This window comes from Colias philodice, chromosome 20 (assembly GCF_061535455.1).
Source record: "Colias philodice isolate Cphi_HAF_F1 chromosome 20, ilColPhil1 Martin Lab GWU primary, whole genome shotgun sequence".
Taxonomy (NCBI): domain Eukaryota; kingdom Metazoa; phylum Arthropoda; class Insecta; order Lepidoptera; family Pieridae; genus Colias; species Colias philodice.
In genome coordinates, this window is record NC_143105.1 from 2,907,793 (window position 1) to 2,925,899 (window position 18,107).

The 18,107-nt window shown below is 32.8% G+C and overlaps 1 protein-coding gene across 3 annotated transcripts in view; it reads right to left on the reverse strand.

The window, feature by feature from the left end:
- LOC149479326 (atrial natriuretic peptide receptor 1) overlaps positions 1-18,107 on the reverse strand; it is a 136,494-nt gene that overhangs the window by 15,089 nt on the left and 103,298 nt on the right. For 2 of the 3 annotated variants that reach the window (XM_089707921.1, XM_089707922.1), the window contains exons 9-14: positions 16,398-16,536; positions 14,932-15,013; positions 5,288-5,411; positions 4,259-4,585; positions 2,398-2,557; positions 1,592-1,750 (exon numbers count right to left, since the gene is read on the reverse strand). In XM_089707921.1, the coding sequence (XP_089564047.1) occupies positions 1,592-1,750; positions 2,398-2,557; positions 4,259-4,585; positions 5,288-5,411; positions 14,932-15,013; positions 16,398-16,536 (991 nt within the window). The remainder of the gene's footprint in view (positions 1-1,591; positions 1,751-2,397; positions 2,558-4,258; positions 4,586-5,287; positions 5,412-14,931; positions 15,014-16,397; positions 16,537-18,107) is intronic. The other variant, XM_089707925.1, reaches the window with a different exon arrangement.

Genomic DNA, 18,107 nt, shown 5'->3' on the forward strand with positions numbered 1-18,107 from the left:
ATAAAACACATCCGCGTAAGGCGGTCACTACGATTGCGTGATATTTTATTACCCATAAAGCCTTTAATGACCCTTTCTATCTCTGAATAGCAGGAATTCGACATTAACTTTTTGAAGTATGAAGGAATTCCTACTTTATTTCTTAAGGATAAGGATAAATTTTATAAATAGTGAGTCATTAAGAGAATGATAGAATATTGTAAGAATTTGTGTTGCTTTTGCATTTCTCTAAGCATTCTATGTCGTGTTGTTTTATATTTATTTTAATCCCAAGATGTGTGACTAATGGTCACATTTTCAAAGTTTATAGTAACTGCTTTGTTTTTCGCGATTGTATTAAACCAAGGTCCATTTGCTACATAAGCTATAGCATAGGTAAAATATTATAGTTGCACCAGTAAAGTCTTAGAACAAGAATAACAATAGGTACTAATATTTAAAATATGTGGCTAACATTAGAAATACAGCAATAAGAATGTTGTTAAATCGAGGTACTTTAAGTCGTTATATTAAACCTACCCTAAATAAATAAGGATATATCTATTTATTTGGATCCATCCGCGGCTTCACCCGCGTTTATAAAGAAAAACCCGCATAGTTCCCGTTCCTGTGCTATTTCCGGGATAAAAACTATTCTATACGTGTTAATCCACTTGGATTAACTTTACTCTTTCGGTGTGTGCCAAATTTAATGAAAATCGTTTCAGCAGTTTTTGGCGTGAAAAAATAACAAACATCCATACATACTTTCGCATTTATAATATAATAAGTAGGATCTACAGTTCAAGTTCACAGCTATAAAGCTTACATTCGCATTCATTTCACATAATGAATATGCAATCAACTAGTGGTTATGTATGGAAGTAATTAGTACGCTGCAACCGAAGCAGATTGAACCACATCTGCCTAACAACGTAGATTGAGGAACTTTCAATGTCATGTGGAATTATTTTATATTACATGAAGTTTTACATGAAAGTTATAGTGAAACTAAACTAGCTTTCCGTCCACGGTTTCGCCCGCGTTGTGTAAAACTTTACAAATTATATCTGTGATGTACAACCACCAGCAATATGTGCATTGATTATTCCTGCTTTGTTGTTGAAATATTTCCTCGTGGGAAACCATTTTTGTTGAAGCTATTCTTATAATTTCAAGTGATGGCGCACTTATTTACTTTGACTGACCGGTTGGCTAGGTTGGTAGTGGCCCTGCCTTCCAAGCCGGAGGTCGTGGGTTCGATTCCCACCCGGGGAAAATATTTTTGTGATGAACATAGATGTTTGCTCTGTGTCTTATCTATAAAAGTATTTATTTAAAATTATATATGTATATGTGTGTATATCAGCCATCTGGTTTCCATAACACAAGCTAAAGCTTAGTATGGGATCAGATCGTGCCGTGTGTGAAAATTGTCCTGAAAATATTTATTTTTATTTATTCTTTCTAGCTTTCACAAATTGGTTTTTTATGCTTGTATAAAAAATAATTCAAATTTCAAATTGACGACTATAATAATATATACCCTTTAGTTTCTGTGATCTGTGTATATACCTATAATAAATTGTATAAATCCACATATGTTACATACCTTTCGGCGACATTTCAATGCCAGGTCCAAGCCAGAAGACCCCCTGCCTGTTCACAATCTCGTGCATAATGATCGCGAAGGAGTACACATCTCCCTTCTGCGTGCCCTCGGGGGGAGGGGACGCTGTGCGGAGGAGCTCGGGGGAGGTCCAGAGGAGTCCTAAGCATAATGAATTTAACCCAAGAGCCCCAAGCGGCCCGATCGGTCCCAGACACAATAGATTTTCTATTGTGTCTGTGGTTCCGGGCCTAAGTTATTACATAAGATATAGCAGGTAACTTTAATCGTGTTAGATGCGAAATATGCAACATATTTTTAAATTTGATTTTGTGAAATAAAAAGGCGTATGTGCCGAGCACACGTATCAGAAGTGAAACTTCTTTGACAAGATTCAAAGATACCAAAATCGTCGCTTTACTCCTTGACGTGACGGTATTGCCATGACGCGACCTTGAAATTTTACCCTCAACGCTTCTTAAGAAGTTTCACTACAAAAAATAATATTGAAATTTTGTAATAAAAAATATAATATTATGTTACAACTTAGGTAACCGAAGTTAACGTTATACAACACAAATATTGTTGATGATAGATATTGGACACTGGATTTAATCATTATTACAATTTCAATTACGATTACCATACTATTGAATAATCTTATTTGGTACCTAGATAATTGGTTTCTAGATTGATCGATCGATAAAAAGAAAAAGACATGGTTCGGAGACAATAAAAAAGTTTGTATTTTATATTATTATTTGGTGGAAAATTTATTCTAAGGAGTAAGTAAACTAAAATATACTTACGGGTCCAATAGCTATGAGCCCTTGCGTCCTTTTCAGACACCCTCAAAGCATTTAGGCCGAAATCTGTGATTTTCAGTACAAATCTTGAATCGACTACGCAGTTACTTGACTTGAGCGCTCCGTGAGATCTTATATCTGTTCCGTGTAGATAATGCATACCCTAAAACAAATACATAGTTATAGTTTATATAATAAAATTAAACTGATGGTTCTTTGTATGTATAAGTCACCTAGTATTATATTATCTGTACTATCACGTAGGAATAAAAATATCAAACACTTATAAGAGTTATAAAAAAACATGAAACGCTAAAATGTATCAACTATACAGTTTTTTAATTAATTATTTAAACGTTATATATAACATGTTTCGAAAAATGATCGAATTAAAAAGCACACTATAAACCGTGCCAATAAAGACTGTATTTAAATTTACCATATCAATTAGTCTTTGTTCCAAATACTAACAAAGGATAACTCAGTTTACAACAACATTTATCAAATGATATCGTTTCTCAGTAAACATAAAACAAAGGGACAATTAATTTGGGAACAAAGACGTGTAGAATCTGATATAAGTGACCTAAATGTGAGATATATGAAGCTCTTCATTGATGTTATTTTTCTGTCACTTTATTTTTCGTGAGTTGTTTTCGACTTTGACCTTTTATTTATCAACAAGTACACTATTGTTGTATGATGTACCTATGTACCTGTGACTTCATTGTAAAGCATAGATTATAAAGATTTTTTTAGGCTGCATAACTTCTCACGTAATATGTAAGAAGCTATGCAGCCTAAAAAAATATAATAATATTATTATAGCCTAAGAGTGAAAGTTACAGGGACATTCTTGTAGATTTTTTAAGAGAAGAATATTGCTCGGAATATAAAGATAAAGCTTTTTTTCTTTCTTTCATTTTTGAGTTCGTAACAAACAAACTAAATCAAATCTTTCGACACAATAATATAAGTTAATTCGCTCCATACATCGCAAATGAACTTTTTTATACATAATCACTAAATAAATCCACAGCTTGCTATGATAAATAAACATCATACTAATTCATAGTCCGATGATTGAGTGGGATCCTAATCCCACTATCCCATCCGGGTCCCTAAATCCCATTTAAGGTTCCACATTTGCAATTCCCACAATTTATGGAGGTCGAAGTTTATTATATGGGATGCAATAATCTTGTTAAACAATTTCTACGTATGAATATCGTTAAATCAAAACTTTAGTTCAGAGTTTACAAAATGAATATAATATATGAGGGTATGTTTTGATGAAAACTACAGCGTTATAATTTATACTCATTATTAGGTTTCCGTTTCAATGCAGTTAAAAGTCACGGTCACTCTGTCTATCTCTATATACAAAAAAGAAAAATGTGTGCGTGTACTAGTGTACACACGTAAGAAGTGAAACTTCTTTATGACCTTATTTTTCCAAAAATAATTTACTATATGCAACTTTACAGAAATACGTTAATCACGCGTGGTAGGGATAAGAAAAAGATGGCGTGTAACGAAAAAATGTCACGCGTAACAAAAAAATGTTACACTACATTTTTTTCCACCCGATAAAGAAGTTTCACTTCAATTATAATAAAAATTACTTTATGTGAAAGACAAATACTTTCGTATTTAAGATATTGTAATAAGTATAGGTAATACCACTTCTTACTTCAAGAAGGCTATTTTTTTTATTGCCTGATAGGGAAGCGCTTGACCACGATCTCGCCTGATGGTAAGCTGAGATGTGGCCTAAGATGGCTATTATAGTTCGGATCAACATTTCAACATTTTTAAATATCAAAAAGTCACAAATAGCAAGAAACTAAAAAAAGACACTTACCCGCACAATATCATGCATCAAGCTGACTTTGAACATCCAATCCAGCTTAATCGTATCATTTTCCAATATATCTTGCAAGGAACCTTTCGGGCAGTATTCAGTCAATATACAGCAGTGTGGCGGATCCACACACGCACCAAAGAACCGAGCCAAATGATCGTGTTCTAGATCCTTCATCTTTTTTAGTTCTAGTAGCAATGGTCGGGTGAGATCTATGCGTTGTTTGTCAACCTTTTTGACAGCGACCCGGCAGCCTTTGTAGAACGCGCAAGGGGCGTATATTTGACGGTCTCCAGCAAGGGAAATTGCTTCGTCGGAATATGCAGTCTGTGGATGTATAGGTTTTGATAGAATGGAGCAATATTTATTTAGTTTTAACACTTAAAAAAATGCAAACATGACTTCAATTACTTATTTTGGTAACTATTAATGTTGAATGATTACTTTTTATAATATATAATATCTAGGTATTGAATTAAATGCACAATCTTTTATTTTATCTGTTAGATAATATGCCTTTTAGAAACTAAAAATTGAGAATTCCCTACCAATAGATCGGAGATTATAGTGACACTTTAATCTCATCACATTTATCTAGACAACTGCTAACCCGGATTCCCGGAATTTCTTCGTAAATTAAATCTCTGCACAGCTGGCTAAGTACTAATAATAATTATAGAAATAGTACTAATTTTCTTTTAAATATCACTTTCTAAAAATACTTGGACATAAAATTGTTATAATAAGTAATAATCTCAATATCAATTTAAATATTCATTAATAACTACTAGTGGTCCGCCCCGGCTTCGCCCGTGGTACCTACATGTTTAAACTATCCTATCTCTCAAGTTGGATCGAACTGCACATGGTGTGCGAATTTTATTATAATCGGTTAAGTGGTTTAGGAGTCCATTGAGGACAAACATTGTGACACGAGATTTATATATATTAAGATTTACATTAAATTATTTTACTATAATATTCAATTATTTAAAACACATCTTCATGAAATATGAACACAGCACTCACCCCAGTGCTATACCTTCGAACGAGCGAGTGCAGGCTGCCCCTGAGCCTGCCCCCGGGGATCAGCACGTCGCTCCAACTCACACGCCACGTCATCATCGCTATTTCTGCCTCTAGCTTGTAGTGCCTGTAAGTAAATATGTGTTTAGCAAGTTTTGAAGTGAAACTTCTTTATCGGGGTTGGAAAAAAATTTAGTGTAACATTTTTTCGTTACGCGTGACATTTTTCCGTTACGCGCCATCTTTTTCTTATCCCTACCACGCGTGATTCGACGTACCTATTTCTGTAAAGTTGCATAAAGTAAGTAAATTATTTTTTTGAAAAATAAGTTCATAAAGAAGTTTCACATCTTACATGTGTACACTAGTACACGCACCCATTTTTTTACTATATTTATGCAAGATCTAGCTGTACACCGCGGTTTTACCCGCATTGCTCCGCTACTGTTCATCTTAGCGTGATGATAGCAAAACAAACTCTTCAATTTTATAATATTTACTAACTATTACTAGAATATTACATAACCAGCTGACCAACACTACATAATATTAATATCATAATAATTATACACGGGAATGATTTGTGATTGTTTCGTTAAATTTTTAGCAAAATATACTGAACAGATTTTGAAAATTAGTAATAGTTAGTAGGTATCCGTTTGATAATGTTTTTTCACAGCTTCTTAAGCTGTTATTTGTTTGATATTGAACTGATCATGATGTTATTTAATATGCATATGACGCTCTATAATAAATTATATCAATATTATGTTTGTTGCTCTGCCAGTTTTAAATACAACCATAACTTCAAAAAATGTATAAACTTGAACATCTTTCAAAGCAAAACAAATTATATTTATATTCTTTAATCCAAGAGCAAAACCTGCAAGTTATGTCTAGTTAAGCAAATATGCGGTCAAATGTTTCATAGTGGAAATTCTCAGAAAATGCAGTAACGGTTGTATACACGAGGATGTAAACATAGTATTATATTATCTGTGAATGTAAATCACACATTCCATACATACCAAGAGTGAATCTTAATCTTAATACTATTATAAAGGCGAAAGTTTGTAAGGATGTATGGATGTATGGATGTATGGATGTTTGGATGTATGGATGTATGGATGTATGGATGTTTGTTACTCTTTCACGTAAAAACTACTGAACCGATTACAATGAAATTTAGCACACATATAGAGGGTAACTTGGATTAACACATAGGATAGTTTTTATCCCGGAAATCCCACGGGAAGGGAACTATGCGGGTTTTCCTTTGCAAACGCGGGCGAAGCCGCGGGCGGAAATCTAGTAGATTATGTATACGGTTATTAATAGTTGTATGCAATTTAAAGCTTAATCGATGTCGTTATGCTATGCAATATTGAATCATAATTGCACATCAGAATTTATGTTTTAATTGAATAGACGTTAATATCGTTTTATTAGGATTACATGTTATGACATATTTATGATACTGTGCTACGGGTTTTCATATCTATACTAATATTATAAAGCTGAAGAGTTTGTTTGTTTGTTTGAATCTCGGGAATCTCGCTAATCTCGGGAACTACTGGTCCGATTTGAAAAATTCTTTCGGTGTTAGATAGCCCATTTATCGAGGAAGGTTATAGGCTATATATCATCACGCTACGACCAGCAGGGGTGGAGCCACGGGGGTGAAACCGCGCGGAGTAGCTAGTATTAATATAAATAGCGTGACTCTAGGCAATGTATAAAAATATTATAAGTAGTCTAATTTAAACATTCGTTGCAATTTGCTGAGACTTCTAACTGTACATGACTTGTAATCAGACTGTAACTTCTAAAAGTGTAACCTCTTTAAAAACAATATATATTTCAACTAGATTTCTAGGAGTCCGTTACAAACATACAGGTGAAAAAAAGCGTATTAAAAATAGCTTTTGACTTATCTATATTATTCAGTACTATGACGTTAAAAGGCAGATATTTTGGGTAAATCCATACTAATATTATAAATGCGAAAGTAACTCTGTCTGTCTGTCTGTCTGTTACTCAATCACGCCTAAACTACTGAACCAATTTGCATGAAATTTGGTATGGAGATATTTTGATACCCGAGAAAGGACATAGGCTACCTTTTATTGCGAAATATGTACCACGGCCGAAGCCGGGGCGGGCCACTATATAAAAATAATTTTGATTTTCGTACATGTCAATCATTAGTTGTCAATCCAGTCAAATACGGTTGAATACGGTCAAAATATTGTTTGACATTCATGCGTTCAAAAATGTATTTTGTGTAAAATAATTCAAAAGTAAAAAGGGTGAATAAACTATTGTCTGTATTTTTTTTAAATCAATTATTGAAAAGTGCAATTAAAGCAGATACATAAAAATTCCTCAAATACATATAAAGCAGATACATAAAAGTTTACGCGTGCTTTCAGAAGTTGAGGTATTTTCGGTGAGGAAACTAACCAAGAAGGATAGTTCGATTAATTATTTAAAAAAAAAATCTCTAAAAATGTAAAAATTCTGACAACTATTTGTCGCGATTTCGTCGACTGCTTCAACAATATTGCGTTGAAATAATATTATAACGTTAAAATTGAAACGGAGGCCCTGGCTCATTCGATTGAACCAAGCTAAATTGCGTTTTGAAGATTACATCCATTTACGCGATGCAATTAGCACAGAGAAGAAGATGCAGAAAATATTGGGCTATTTAGGTGCATAAGTGCTATTGTACCGGCGACATACACAGGTAGCCCAAGTCATACGCATGAATATGCGCAAGATGCAATGACATATGTTCGTCATTATGGTCGGCCTGGATCTATTCATTACATTTACATGAAATCCAAAATGGATGGAAATTATTCTACTGCTGCGTCCCGGACAATTATCAAGTGATCGGCTCGACATTACCACACGTGTTTTCAAGCAATGAGTTACATTAAAGCAACACATCTTTCGGATTATTCAATGATGGATGTATTCAATCGATCCAGACCGACATTATGTTGTAATCACGAATATGATTGATGGACCGTGTGGCACCATCAACCGCCAATCACCATGCATGGTTGACAGCGAGTGTTCCAAAAGGAATCCACGAAAATTTACTGTAGAAACTATCGCAGGCAACAAGATGATAGTGGTAGAACTATCATAACTAAAGTGAAAGGAAACGATTTCGTGGTCGACACCAGTTAAAGTATGAAAAGAGTTAATCCGAATGCATCCCAGGCTGCAAAACGCACGTGTATGAAGTAATCAAGTATCTAATTATTGTTTTTTTTTATTCTTTTTCCTATACCTATGTGTTATTCATCGAAATAAAATGCTGTTATATATCTTTATTTATTTTGTATCATTGTATTCCATTCATCAAAGCCTAAATTAGTTCCAAGCCCAAAGGTAACACGACATTCATTGACTGGGCGGTACGAAGTTCGCCGGGCCAGCTAGAAAAAATTAAAATAAAAAAAAAATTCAATAAAAATGTAAAAAATTAAAATTATTTGTTGCGATTTCGTCGACTGCGTCAACAATATTGCGTAGCTATAAACAAGTTAAATTGCGTTTTGAAGATTGCATCCATTTACGCCATGCAATTAGCACAGAAGAAGATGCAGAAAATGTTGGTCTATTGATTATTTTACCGGCGACATACACAGGTAGCCCAAGTGAATATGTGCAAGATGCAATGACATAATAATATGTTCGTCATTATGGTCGGCCAGATCTATTCATTACATTTATAATATGTAATCCGAAATGGATGGAAATTATTCAACTGTTGCTTCCCGGACAAATATCAAGTGATCGGCACGTCATCACCACACGTGTTTTCAAGAAAAAAATCCGATCACTGATGAGTTACATTAAAGGAACACATCTTTGGAATTATTCAATGATGGATGTATTCAATCGAATGACGAAAATCTGGCTTGCAGCATGCACATATTTTAATTTGGTTAGTCGAAAGAATAAAATATATGAGTGTGCGGGGATTGCTAATCCTAAAACCGATCCAGACCGACATGACGTTTTTATCACGAATATGATTCATGGACCGGGTGAAACCATCAACCAACAAACACCATGCATGGTTGACAGCGAGTGTTCCAAAAGGTATCCACGAAAATTGATGGCAGAGACCATCACAAGCAGCGATGGTTACCCACTGTATCAGCGTCGATCGCCCAATGATAATGGTAGAATTATTATCACAACTAAAGTGAAACGAAACGATGGCGTGGTCGATAACAGTTAAAGAATGAAAAGAGTTAATCCATGCTGCACAGCTTATTAAAATTCAATCATTTTTCTCTGAGACGTGTTTGAAGTAATACATTAAAATACTATTATATATCAATCCATATAAATATTTATTTTGTATCATTGTATTACGTTCATCAAAGCCTAAATTAGTTCAGCTAAAAGGTAACACAACATTCATTGACAGGGCGGTACAAAGTTCGCCGGGACAGCTAGTAATTTATCTTTTAAAGGTGTAAGGTTAATACTTTCCAAGTTTTATTTGAGCGAAATGGCAAGCGTTTGAATAAATTATAGACTGGTAGACGTCAAAACTGTCGATTGTGGAAAAGAAAATCCCGTTCCATTTTTAGTGTCGCTAAAAGGGATTCGTTTTTTCGGTAGCTGTGTGATACGATGAATTAAACGGATCTATTTTTATAGTGTTGCTGAAATGTCCATTAAGAGTTTTTTTGTTAGACAAATAAATATATCTGCAGCTTATCTACATTATGTCGTTATAATGTGATTACAGCAGATTAAAGATTTCCGTAAAATCGGCTTGTGTTTTATACTATAAAACAAGATATTTCCATAATAACAAAATAAAGTGGATATTAATCTTATATATAAAAATGAATCGCAAAATGTGTTGGTAAGCGTATAACTCGAGAACGGCTGAACCGATTTCGATAATTCTTTTTTTATTATATTCCTTGAAGTACGAGGATGGTTCTTACGTAGAGAAAACGTAAATATGTACCACGGGCGAAGCCGGGGCGGACTGCTAGTATATTATATATATTAATAATAGATATAAATCTGTATTCAATATTTTAGTCGTCACAAAATTTATATCAAAGTTAGTGCTAAAAAAAATTACCCTGGAAAGGTTAAATATTACAAGTAATGCTACAGATTAATAATGCATAGCCTGATCTCAAGGTATTTTGTATCGTCATCTAGATTAATAAATTGCTTCTCGAAGTAATCGAGTATAATATTATGGGCTGGATATTTGAGAACTATTATAATCTATAGGGTATTAATAAGACAATAATGATGAATAATCAATATTATTTGAAATAATTAACGATAATTTACTAGGTAGATATAAAGATACGTATTGATATTTTTGGCTCTATCTATTCAATAATAAATTACAAAAACTCAACGAAAATCAAACACATAAATGTTTATGTGCCTAGTTTAATTTATAAATTTTCTTATAATACAGACTCTGGGCCCGTAGACAAAGTAACAATTAAAAAACGATAACGAAGTTAGAAAAGGAAAAATGTATGGGATTGACATATTCCGCGTTAGATCACGTGGTCTATCTAATGTCAATCCCATACATTTTTCCTTTTCTAACTTCGTTAACAGAATTCCTCATAATATTCAACAGAATTCCTCATAATATTAAAGAGTTTAGTAGTTCTAAATTTAAATCTTATATAAAAAATGTACTTGTCAAGAGAGCCTATTACAGTATCTATACAAATATTATAAAGAGGAAAGGTTTGATTTTTTGTTTGTTTGTTTGTATGAATTGAATAGGCTCCGAAACTACTTGGCAGATTTGAAAAATTCTTTCACTGTTGGAAAGCTACATCATTTCTGAGTGAGATAGGCTAGGTTTTATCCCGGAAATCTCACGGGAACGGGAACTATGCGGGTTTTTTTTGAAAACGCGGGCGAAGCCGCAGGCGGAATGCTAGTTAAGGTATATATGGAAGATAAAAACCCATGGAGGGTTGTCGCGTGAAAACCACAGGACAGTTCTTTGGCATATTATGATAATATATTATGATATTACTTAGGTAATTTGTAAAATTGTAAATCTGACATGATTAAAAAGAGCAACTATGGAGTTTCTTGCCGATTCTTCTCCGTAGATACTGCTTTCCGAATCGGTGGTAAATGTTAAAAATATGTACTTAATGACGTTTCAAAAGTGCTTCTAGAAGAAGTCTAATTGAATAAATAAATGTTTGAGTTTGAGTTGAGTTTTGAGTTATCGTTTTTTAATTGTTACTTTGTCTAAGGCCCCAGGTTAGTTTTAAATTCGGTTGGTACTTCAAGCAATATATTTTATGATACATAATATAATTAATATAATCAATTAGATGGATAGAGAATAACGTTGAACCAACATAAAATTATTAAGAACCGTATTCATTAACTAATTACTAGAAATATATCAAGTATACTTTTACTTTATCTTTTCTATTCGGTAAATGTGCCTTCATGCCTATAAGGGTAAATATCATCATTTCTTATTCCGTTCCTTACAAAAGTAATATGTGATGTAGTAAAATAAACAATAAAATTTCGGTATTAAAGTCCCGAAAACGCATTCCATTTCCTTCCGAATCATTTTATTTTCTTCACAGTATTATGAAGACTAAGGATTATCTTATCTTATATATAAAAATGAATCGCAAAATGTGTTGGTAAGCGCATAACTCGAAAACGGCTGAACCGATTTCGATAATTCTTTTATTATTATATTCCTTGAAGTACGAGGATGGTTTTTATGTAGAGAAAACGTAAAAATGTGTGTACCACGGGCGAAGCCGGGGCGGACCGCTAGTATATAATACTTCTATAGGTACATATTATATTTAACTAAAAATAGTTTACTAGGAAACTACATAGAGTTGAAATCGAGCCAAGCCAGGAGAAGTGGCTAGTTCTATAAGTACTACTTATATATTATTGACAAACAAACAATATCAAAACATATAAACATGTAATTAATCAATACTTTCATCCTACGATGTTTACTCTAAAAATATAAGAGCTTTTAATTTAAAACAGAAAATTTATTTACTTATACAAAACTTGTTGAAATTTCTGTGAAAACATTAAAAAGAAAAACAAGTAAAAGCTCTATTCTTATATTATTCTTTTTAAATGATTAATTAATTACGTTTGTTAAAAGTGTAACAATATTTTCTACGGATCGTTGGATGCTTCAATTAGATTGCTTTGGATTTTTTAATAATTAATTAAGAGGTCTAGAGATCTTTGAAAATGATCATTATTTAATTACTTACAAATGAAGAACAATTGAAGATTCATCCAAATTATAAACTAACTTCTTTACATCTATATCATCTTATATATAAAATTCTCGTGTCACAATGTTAGTCTGCATACTCCTCCGAAACGGGTGGACCGATTCTCATGAAATTTTCTGTGCATATCGGGTAAGTCTGAGGATCGGCCAACATCTATTTTTCGTATGTACCACGGGCGAAGCCGGGGCGGACCGCTAGTAATAATATAATATTCAACATGAAAACGTAGTAAGTAATATGTACTAAATGAAGAACGACTGAAAGACCTCAAAGGACGTTGCTTTTTTTGGATTTGCAGATAAAATTTGTAAAGCATATTAAATAATTATTTTGGACAAAGAAGTATACCGCCTCCAGATAATGAAAAATAGACTATATGAGGCACTAGCTTTCAAATTAAACAAAAATTATCAAAATCGATTCACCCAGTTAAAAGTTCTGAAGTAACAAACCCAGAAACAAAACAGTCGAATGGAGAATCTCCTCCTTTTTTAACATCGGTTAAAATATACCTGGTAAACGTTAGAGTACTTAGCTCGTAAACAATTAAATATATTCTAAACATTATCTATGATAGAAAACATACACCCATTTATAAATCAAACGAACGATCAATACTCTTTAGTTGATTGATTGATGGATTGATTGATTGATTGGCTCTCACATTAAAATGCTTAATTATACTGTTATTGCATGTTACGAATACTATATTATAGATTTAACAAAGTAGATCTATCTTAAACTAAATAGTTCCGCGATGAGCGCGTTTATTTTAAAGTATTTAATTGTATTACAATAATTATAAGAAATAACTATGTATTTTTATTTCATATACTGATTAGAATCTGAATCATAATTTAACTAGACACTAAAAATTTTATTGAATTAAACATGGTATACATAATTATAATATGAGCGATTCGTATCTCGAAAATGCATTTTATTCATGAGAAAACTCCTACATTTTCAATGCATCGTCTAATAAATAATTTAGCACGCGTATTCCCAACAGATGTAAAAGTTAAATGTTAGTTAGGTTTTAAATGAATCCATTTATTAAATACATTATAAATTAAACAAGACTGTATTGTAATGATTAATATATGTTTTAATATTTATAGCTTGTACATAATTTAAAACTAATTGTGTCCCCCGGATTTCAATTTATCGCTTCGCTTCGCCCGCACGCGCTGTATAAAAAGAGCGAGTGTGCCGAGCACACGTGTCAGAAGTGAAACTTCTTTGGCAAAATTGAAACTTGAAAGATACCAAAGTCGTCACCATAATCCATGAAGTGACGGTATTGCCATGACGTGAACTTGAAATTTTACTCTCAACGCGCCTAAAGAAGTTTCACTTCAATAATTCATTGCATTCATGCAGGACAATAATAAAATTAAAAGTTCATGTTAAAAGATATAATCTATTTTTTTATAAGTACGTTTTTAGATACACTGTAAAATCATGCTATTATTTAATTATTGTACTTTAAAATGATTAATTAACAGGGTCATTAAGTCACCAAAAATTCTAAGATCAAATCTTTTAAAAATAAATTAAATATGATAAACAAAAATGTAAAATTTAATTGTAATAATTAATAGACTCATTTTATTTTAGATGTCTCATACAAGAAATACCTATATGTTGAACTTACTTAATTCGTTTTGTACCCATTTATATTTAAAATAAGACATGCATTAGTCAACCGTATAATATTTCGGGAAGTTATAAATCAGGAAAGTAAATATCAGCATCTACGCGAAAACAAATTTTACTCCTTCATTGTTATACCAGTTTTTTGTAAGGAAAACAACCTTTTTACAAGTAACAGTAGAAAAGTTTAGGTAATTGCTAACAAGAGAAAACTCGAAAGTTTTTGTTCTTTCGTGGAATTTAGTTTATACTCTTATTCCCTCGTAAACATTTATTAGCGTAGAAGATATTCAATGCGAATAAAATACAATCATTTTATGCGATGAATGTTCCTTGTAATTTCATGATAAATATTTAACCGGTTGTTTTTCCAATATTTCTATTGGAAAATCGGTTAAATGTTACTTTTTAATGGTGAAATAGTTTATAAATCATTATCAGATTGAGCAGTTTTTGAGTTCAATCACAACAAACAAACAATCAAATATCCTTTTTATAATATTATAGACACCAGTAAATCATGCACATTACGAAAACATTTCAGTTTAAACGTAATATTTTGTGCACGCAAATTCCGTGCTTATTACCCACAAATGTAATACAAATAAACAAATAGTTGCAGATTAATAACAGCCAAAAACAGCTGTGTGTACTTACCTATAAATAAACACGGACAGTATTGCCAAGATCACGACCACAGAGCTCAGAACGATAGAGAGGATAGCATACACCGGTAGAGCTGTAACAAAATATACAATGAATTAAAATTATTAAAATATTTGGCAATGAAATTACATTTTTTACATCTCTATACAGGGTGTAATCGTTAAGTGAGCACAGGCGATTATTCAGTAACTATTGCAGATATCAAAAATTTATACTGATATCGAAAGCCCTTTACATAATGAGTAAAATGATAATAATAACTTTTAAAAAATAAAATGGGAAATAACCAAAAAAGTTACATTAAACACTCCCATACATTGAATTTTCCATACATTTTGTGTTCAAAACAAATGTTTGAAGTGACGTCCTCGTTTTGGAATACGAATTTGCGAAGTAATTTAAGCACAAATTCAAAAAAAGAACCAAAATTTTTTATATTTCATGTTTAGGATTGCATTGTGATAAATACATATTATAAATGACTTACTTCATGTATGAAGATCAAACAATATGTGAGATGATTTCAATTATAGATATTCTATAAATAAATGTCTAAAAATAGCAAGAAAATAAATTAAAACTACATAATTTAAGATATAAAGATGAGAAACGTGACGCGTCTCTCTTGGGCAAGATTACCAATAATAAGAATTTTTCAATTACTATTTTTAAAAGAGAAGTGCAAACAGATTTTTCTGATATAAATGTGTCTCAAGTCAAATATAAAAAATTAAATAAAATAACGTTTTATTTCCACGAATAATATATAAAACTATCGTGTCACAATGTTAGTAACCATACTCCTAGGAAACGGCTGAAACAATTCTCATGAAATTTTGTGAAAAAACAAACTTCAGACTTTAAAATTGAATAAATCTGACCTAATTTGAGTGAATCAGCCAACATCTATTTTTCACCCCCAAGTGATAAGAGTAAGGTAGAACAACGTTTGCCGGGACAGCTAGTAGCTATGGGTTAGTCAACGTTTATGCGTATTTAGGGATAGTTTCTGGATAATCGATCCAGCAGTTTCGGCGTAGTACGGTAACTAACATTGTACCAGGAGAATTTTTAACATCTTCTTCTTCTTTGTCGATTCACTCTTGGCAGAGTGGTCGTGGTCACGTTGAGACGTCCACATCGGTGGTAGAGGCGGACACAGCTTTCCGCACGATCTCCCGCCATCTCTTCCTGTTACTAGACTGTCTGGCGCAGTCTGATACGCGAATTCCTACAGCAGATTTCACTTGGTCGGTCCAGCGCATTCCTTCCACCTTTCCTTGTACTATATGCCGCTCAATGGAGTTGTTATCTCGCCTAGACACATGTCCAAAGTATTGCAGTATGCGCGACTGTACTACGGTCGATAAACGCTGTTTGATGCCGAGCTCTTGGAGTATGGACTCGTTGGTGCGAAATTTTTAACATAGCTATACCTAAATAACACAAGTACTCACAATTATCAGGACACAAGGAGCCATCAAAGCCACAGCGCGGCGTGTCCGGCGGGGGGCTGGTCCGCCCGCCCGCCCAGTGGATCGGCCGGTTTTCGACGAACTGGAGGGACGCGTTCGCGGCTATGTATGTGGCTACTACCTGTTGGTTATTATTGTGATAAGTTATTGTTAATTGTATGTAAGTTTTTGTACAAAAACTAGCTCTCCACCCGCTTTGTTTCAAACCTAATACATTATATAAAAAACTTCCTCTTAAATCACTCTATCTATTAAAAAAAACTACATCAAAATCCGTGGCGTAGTTTGATCTAAGCATACATACATTCGCAGCGAGCAACTTTGCTTTATACTATTTAGTGATAGTGATGTTAACTTTTTTTTGGCAAGCATCTATTGAGAAAATTGTGACATAAAATCCACTTATGTCTGTCAGATACATCTATGTCAATGCTGTAAAACATGACAAATGTATAATGGGAGCAATCTGTATACTAAGCAAAAACAACAGCATGAAATTAAATGCAGTTTTCACTACTTAATGCTAAAAGTGTAAGGAGAAATATACTATAGTTAGCATAAGAGCCACTTCCAAAAATACAAAACCTCCCGGACCAAACCTAATAACGTAATAAAATGACGAACAGCAGCAAAAAAGATTGGTTTTCAGAACAAAATATTTTTGTCCCCATCACAAACGCTAATATTACTTTTCTGTAACAAATCCCCAGCGATTCTTTCTCGTCAGTGTCACAAACATAAAGAATATCATTCGCTGACAATTTTGGCATTTTCATTAAGTATATTGTAGGTAGATTTTCAATTGAAAATGTGATTTAATAAGCCAGAACGTACCTAATGGTGGATTTTCGTAACATAATCTTAATACTATTATCTTAATACTATTATAAAGGCAAAAGTTTGTATGGATGTATGGATGTATGGATGTTTGTTACTCTTTCACGTAAAAACTACTGAACCGATTACAATGAAATTTAGCACACATATTGGATGTATGGATGTATGGATGTTTGTTACTCTTTCACGTAAAAACTACTGAACCGATTACAATGAAATTTAGCACACATATAGAGGGTAACTTGGATTAACACATAGGATAGGTTTTATCCCGGAAATCCCACGGGAACGGGAACTATGCGGGTTTTCCTTTGAAAACGCGGGCGAAGCCGCGGGCGGAAATCTAGTATTGAATAAATTACGTGGAGTATAATTTATCATATTACACGTATTATTCATATAAATAATAACCGACATTTTATAAAGGAAGTAATATAACTGTTCTCAAATATATTAAGCTTAAAAATCCGACTGTTCGCGGAATAAATTAAACTGAAAATAATAATGAATACAAATGGCTTGGAGCAATACTTTTATTGGTGTATTTTTAGCAATATATCGATATAATTCAATGTATTTCACGTGAATCCAATTCAAAATAATTGTTCGATAATATGAAAAACAAATACATTTTCTAGGAAACTCGATTGTTCCGGCTTTCGAGTAATTGATTTAAATCTTAAACAATGCTTTCGAGATTTGACTTAATCCATTTAAAATCTCTATCAAGTATCTCCTAATGGTTGCTTCTCTTTCAAATCCACACAATTTTCTTCTCTATACTTTTAACTGTACATGTTTATGTTTTCTTTCCATAAGCTTCGTCCTCGTAGTTAAAGGAATAGGTATTATAAA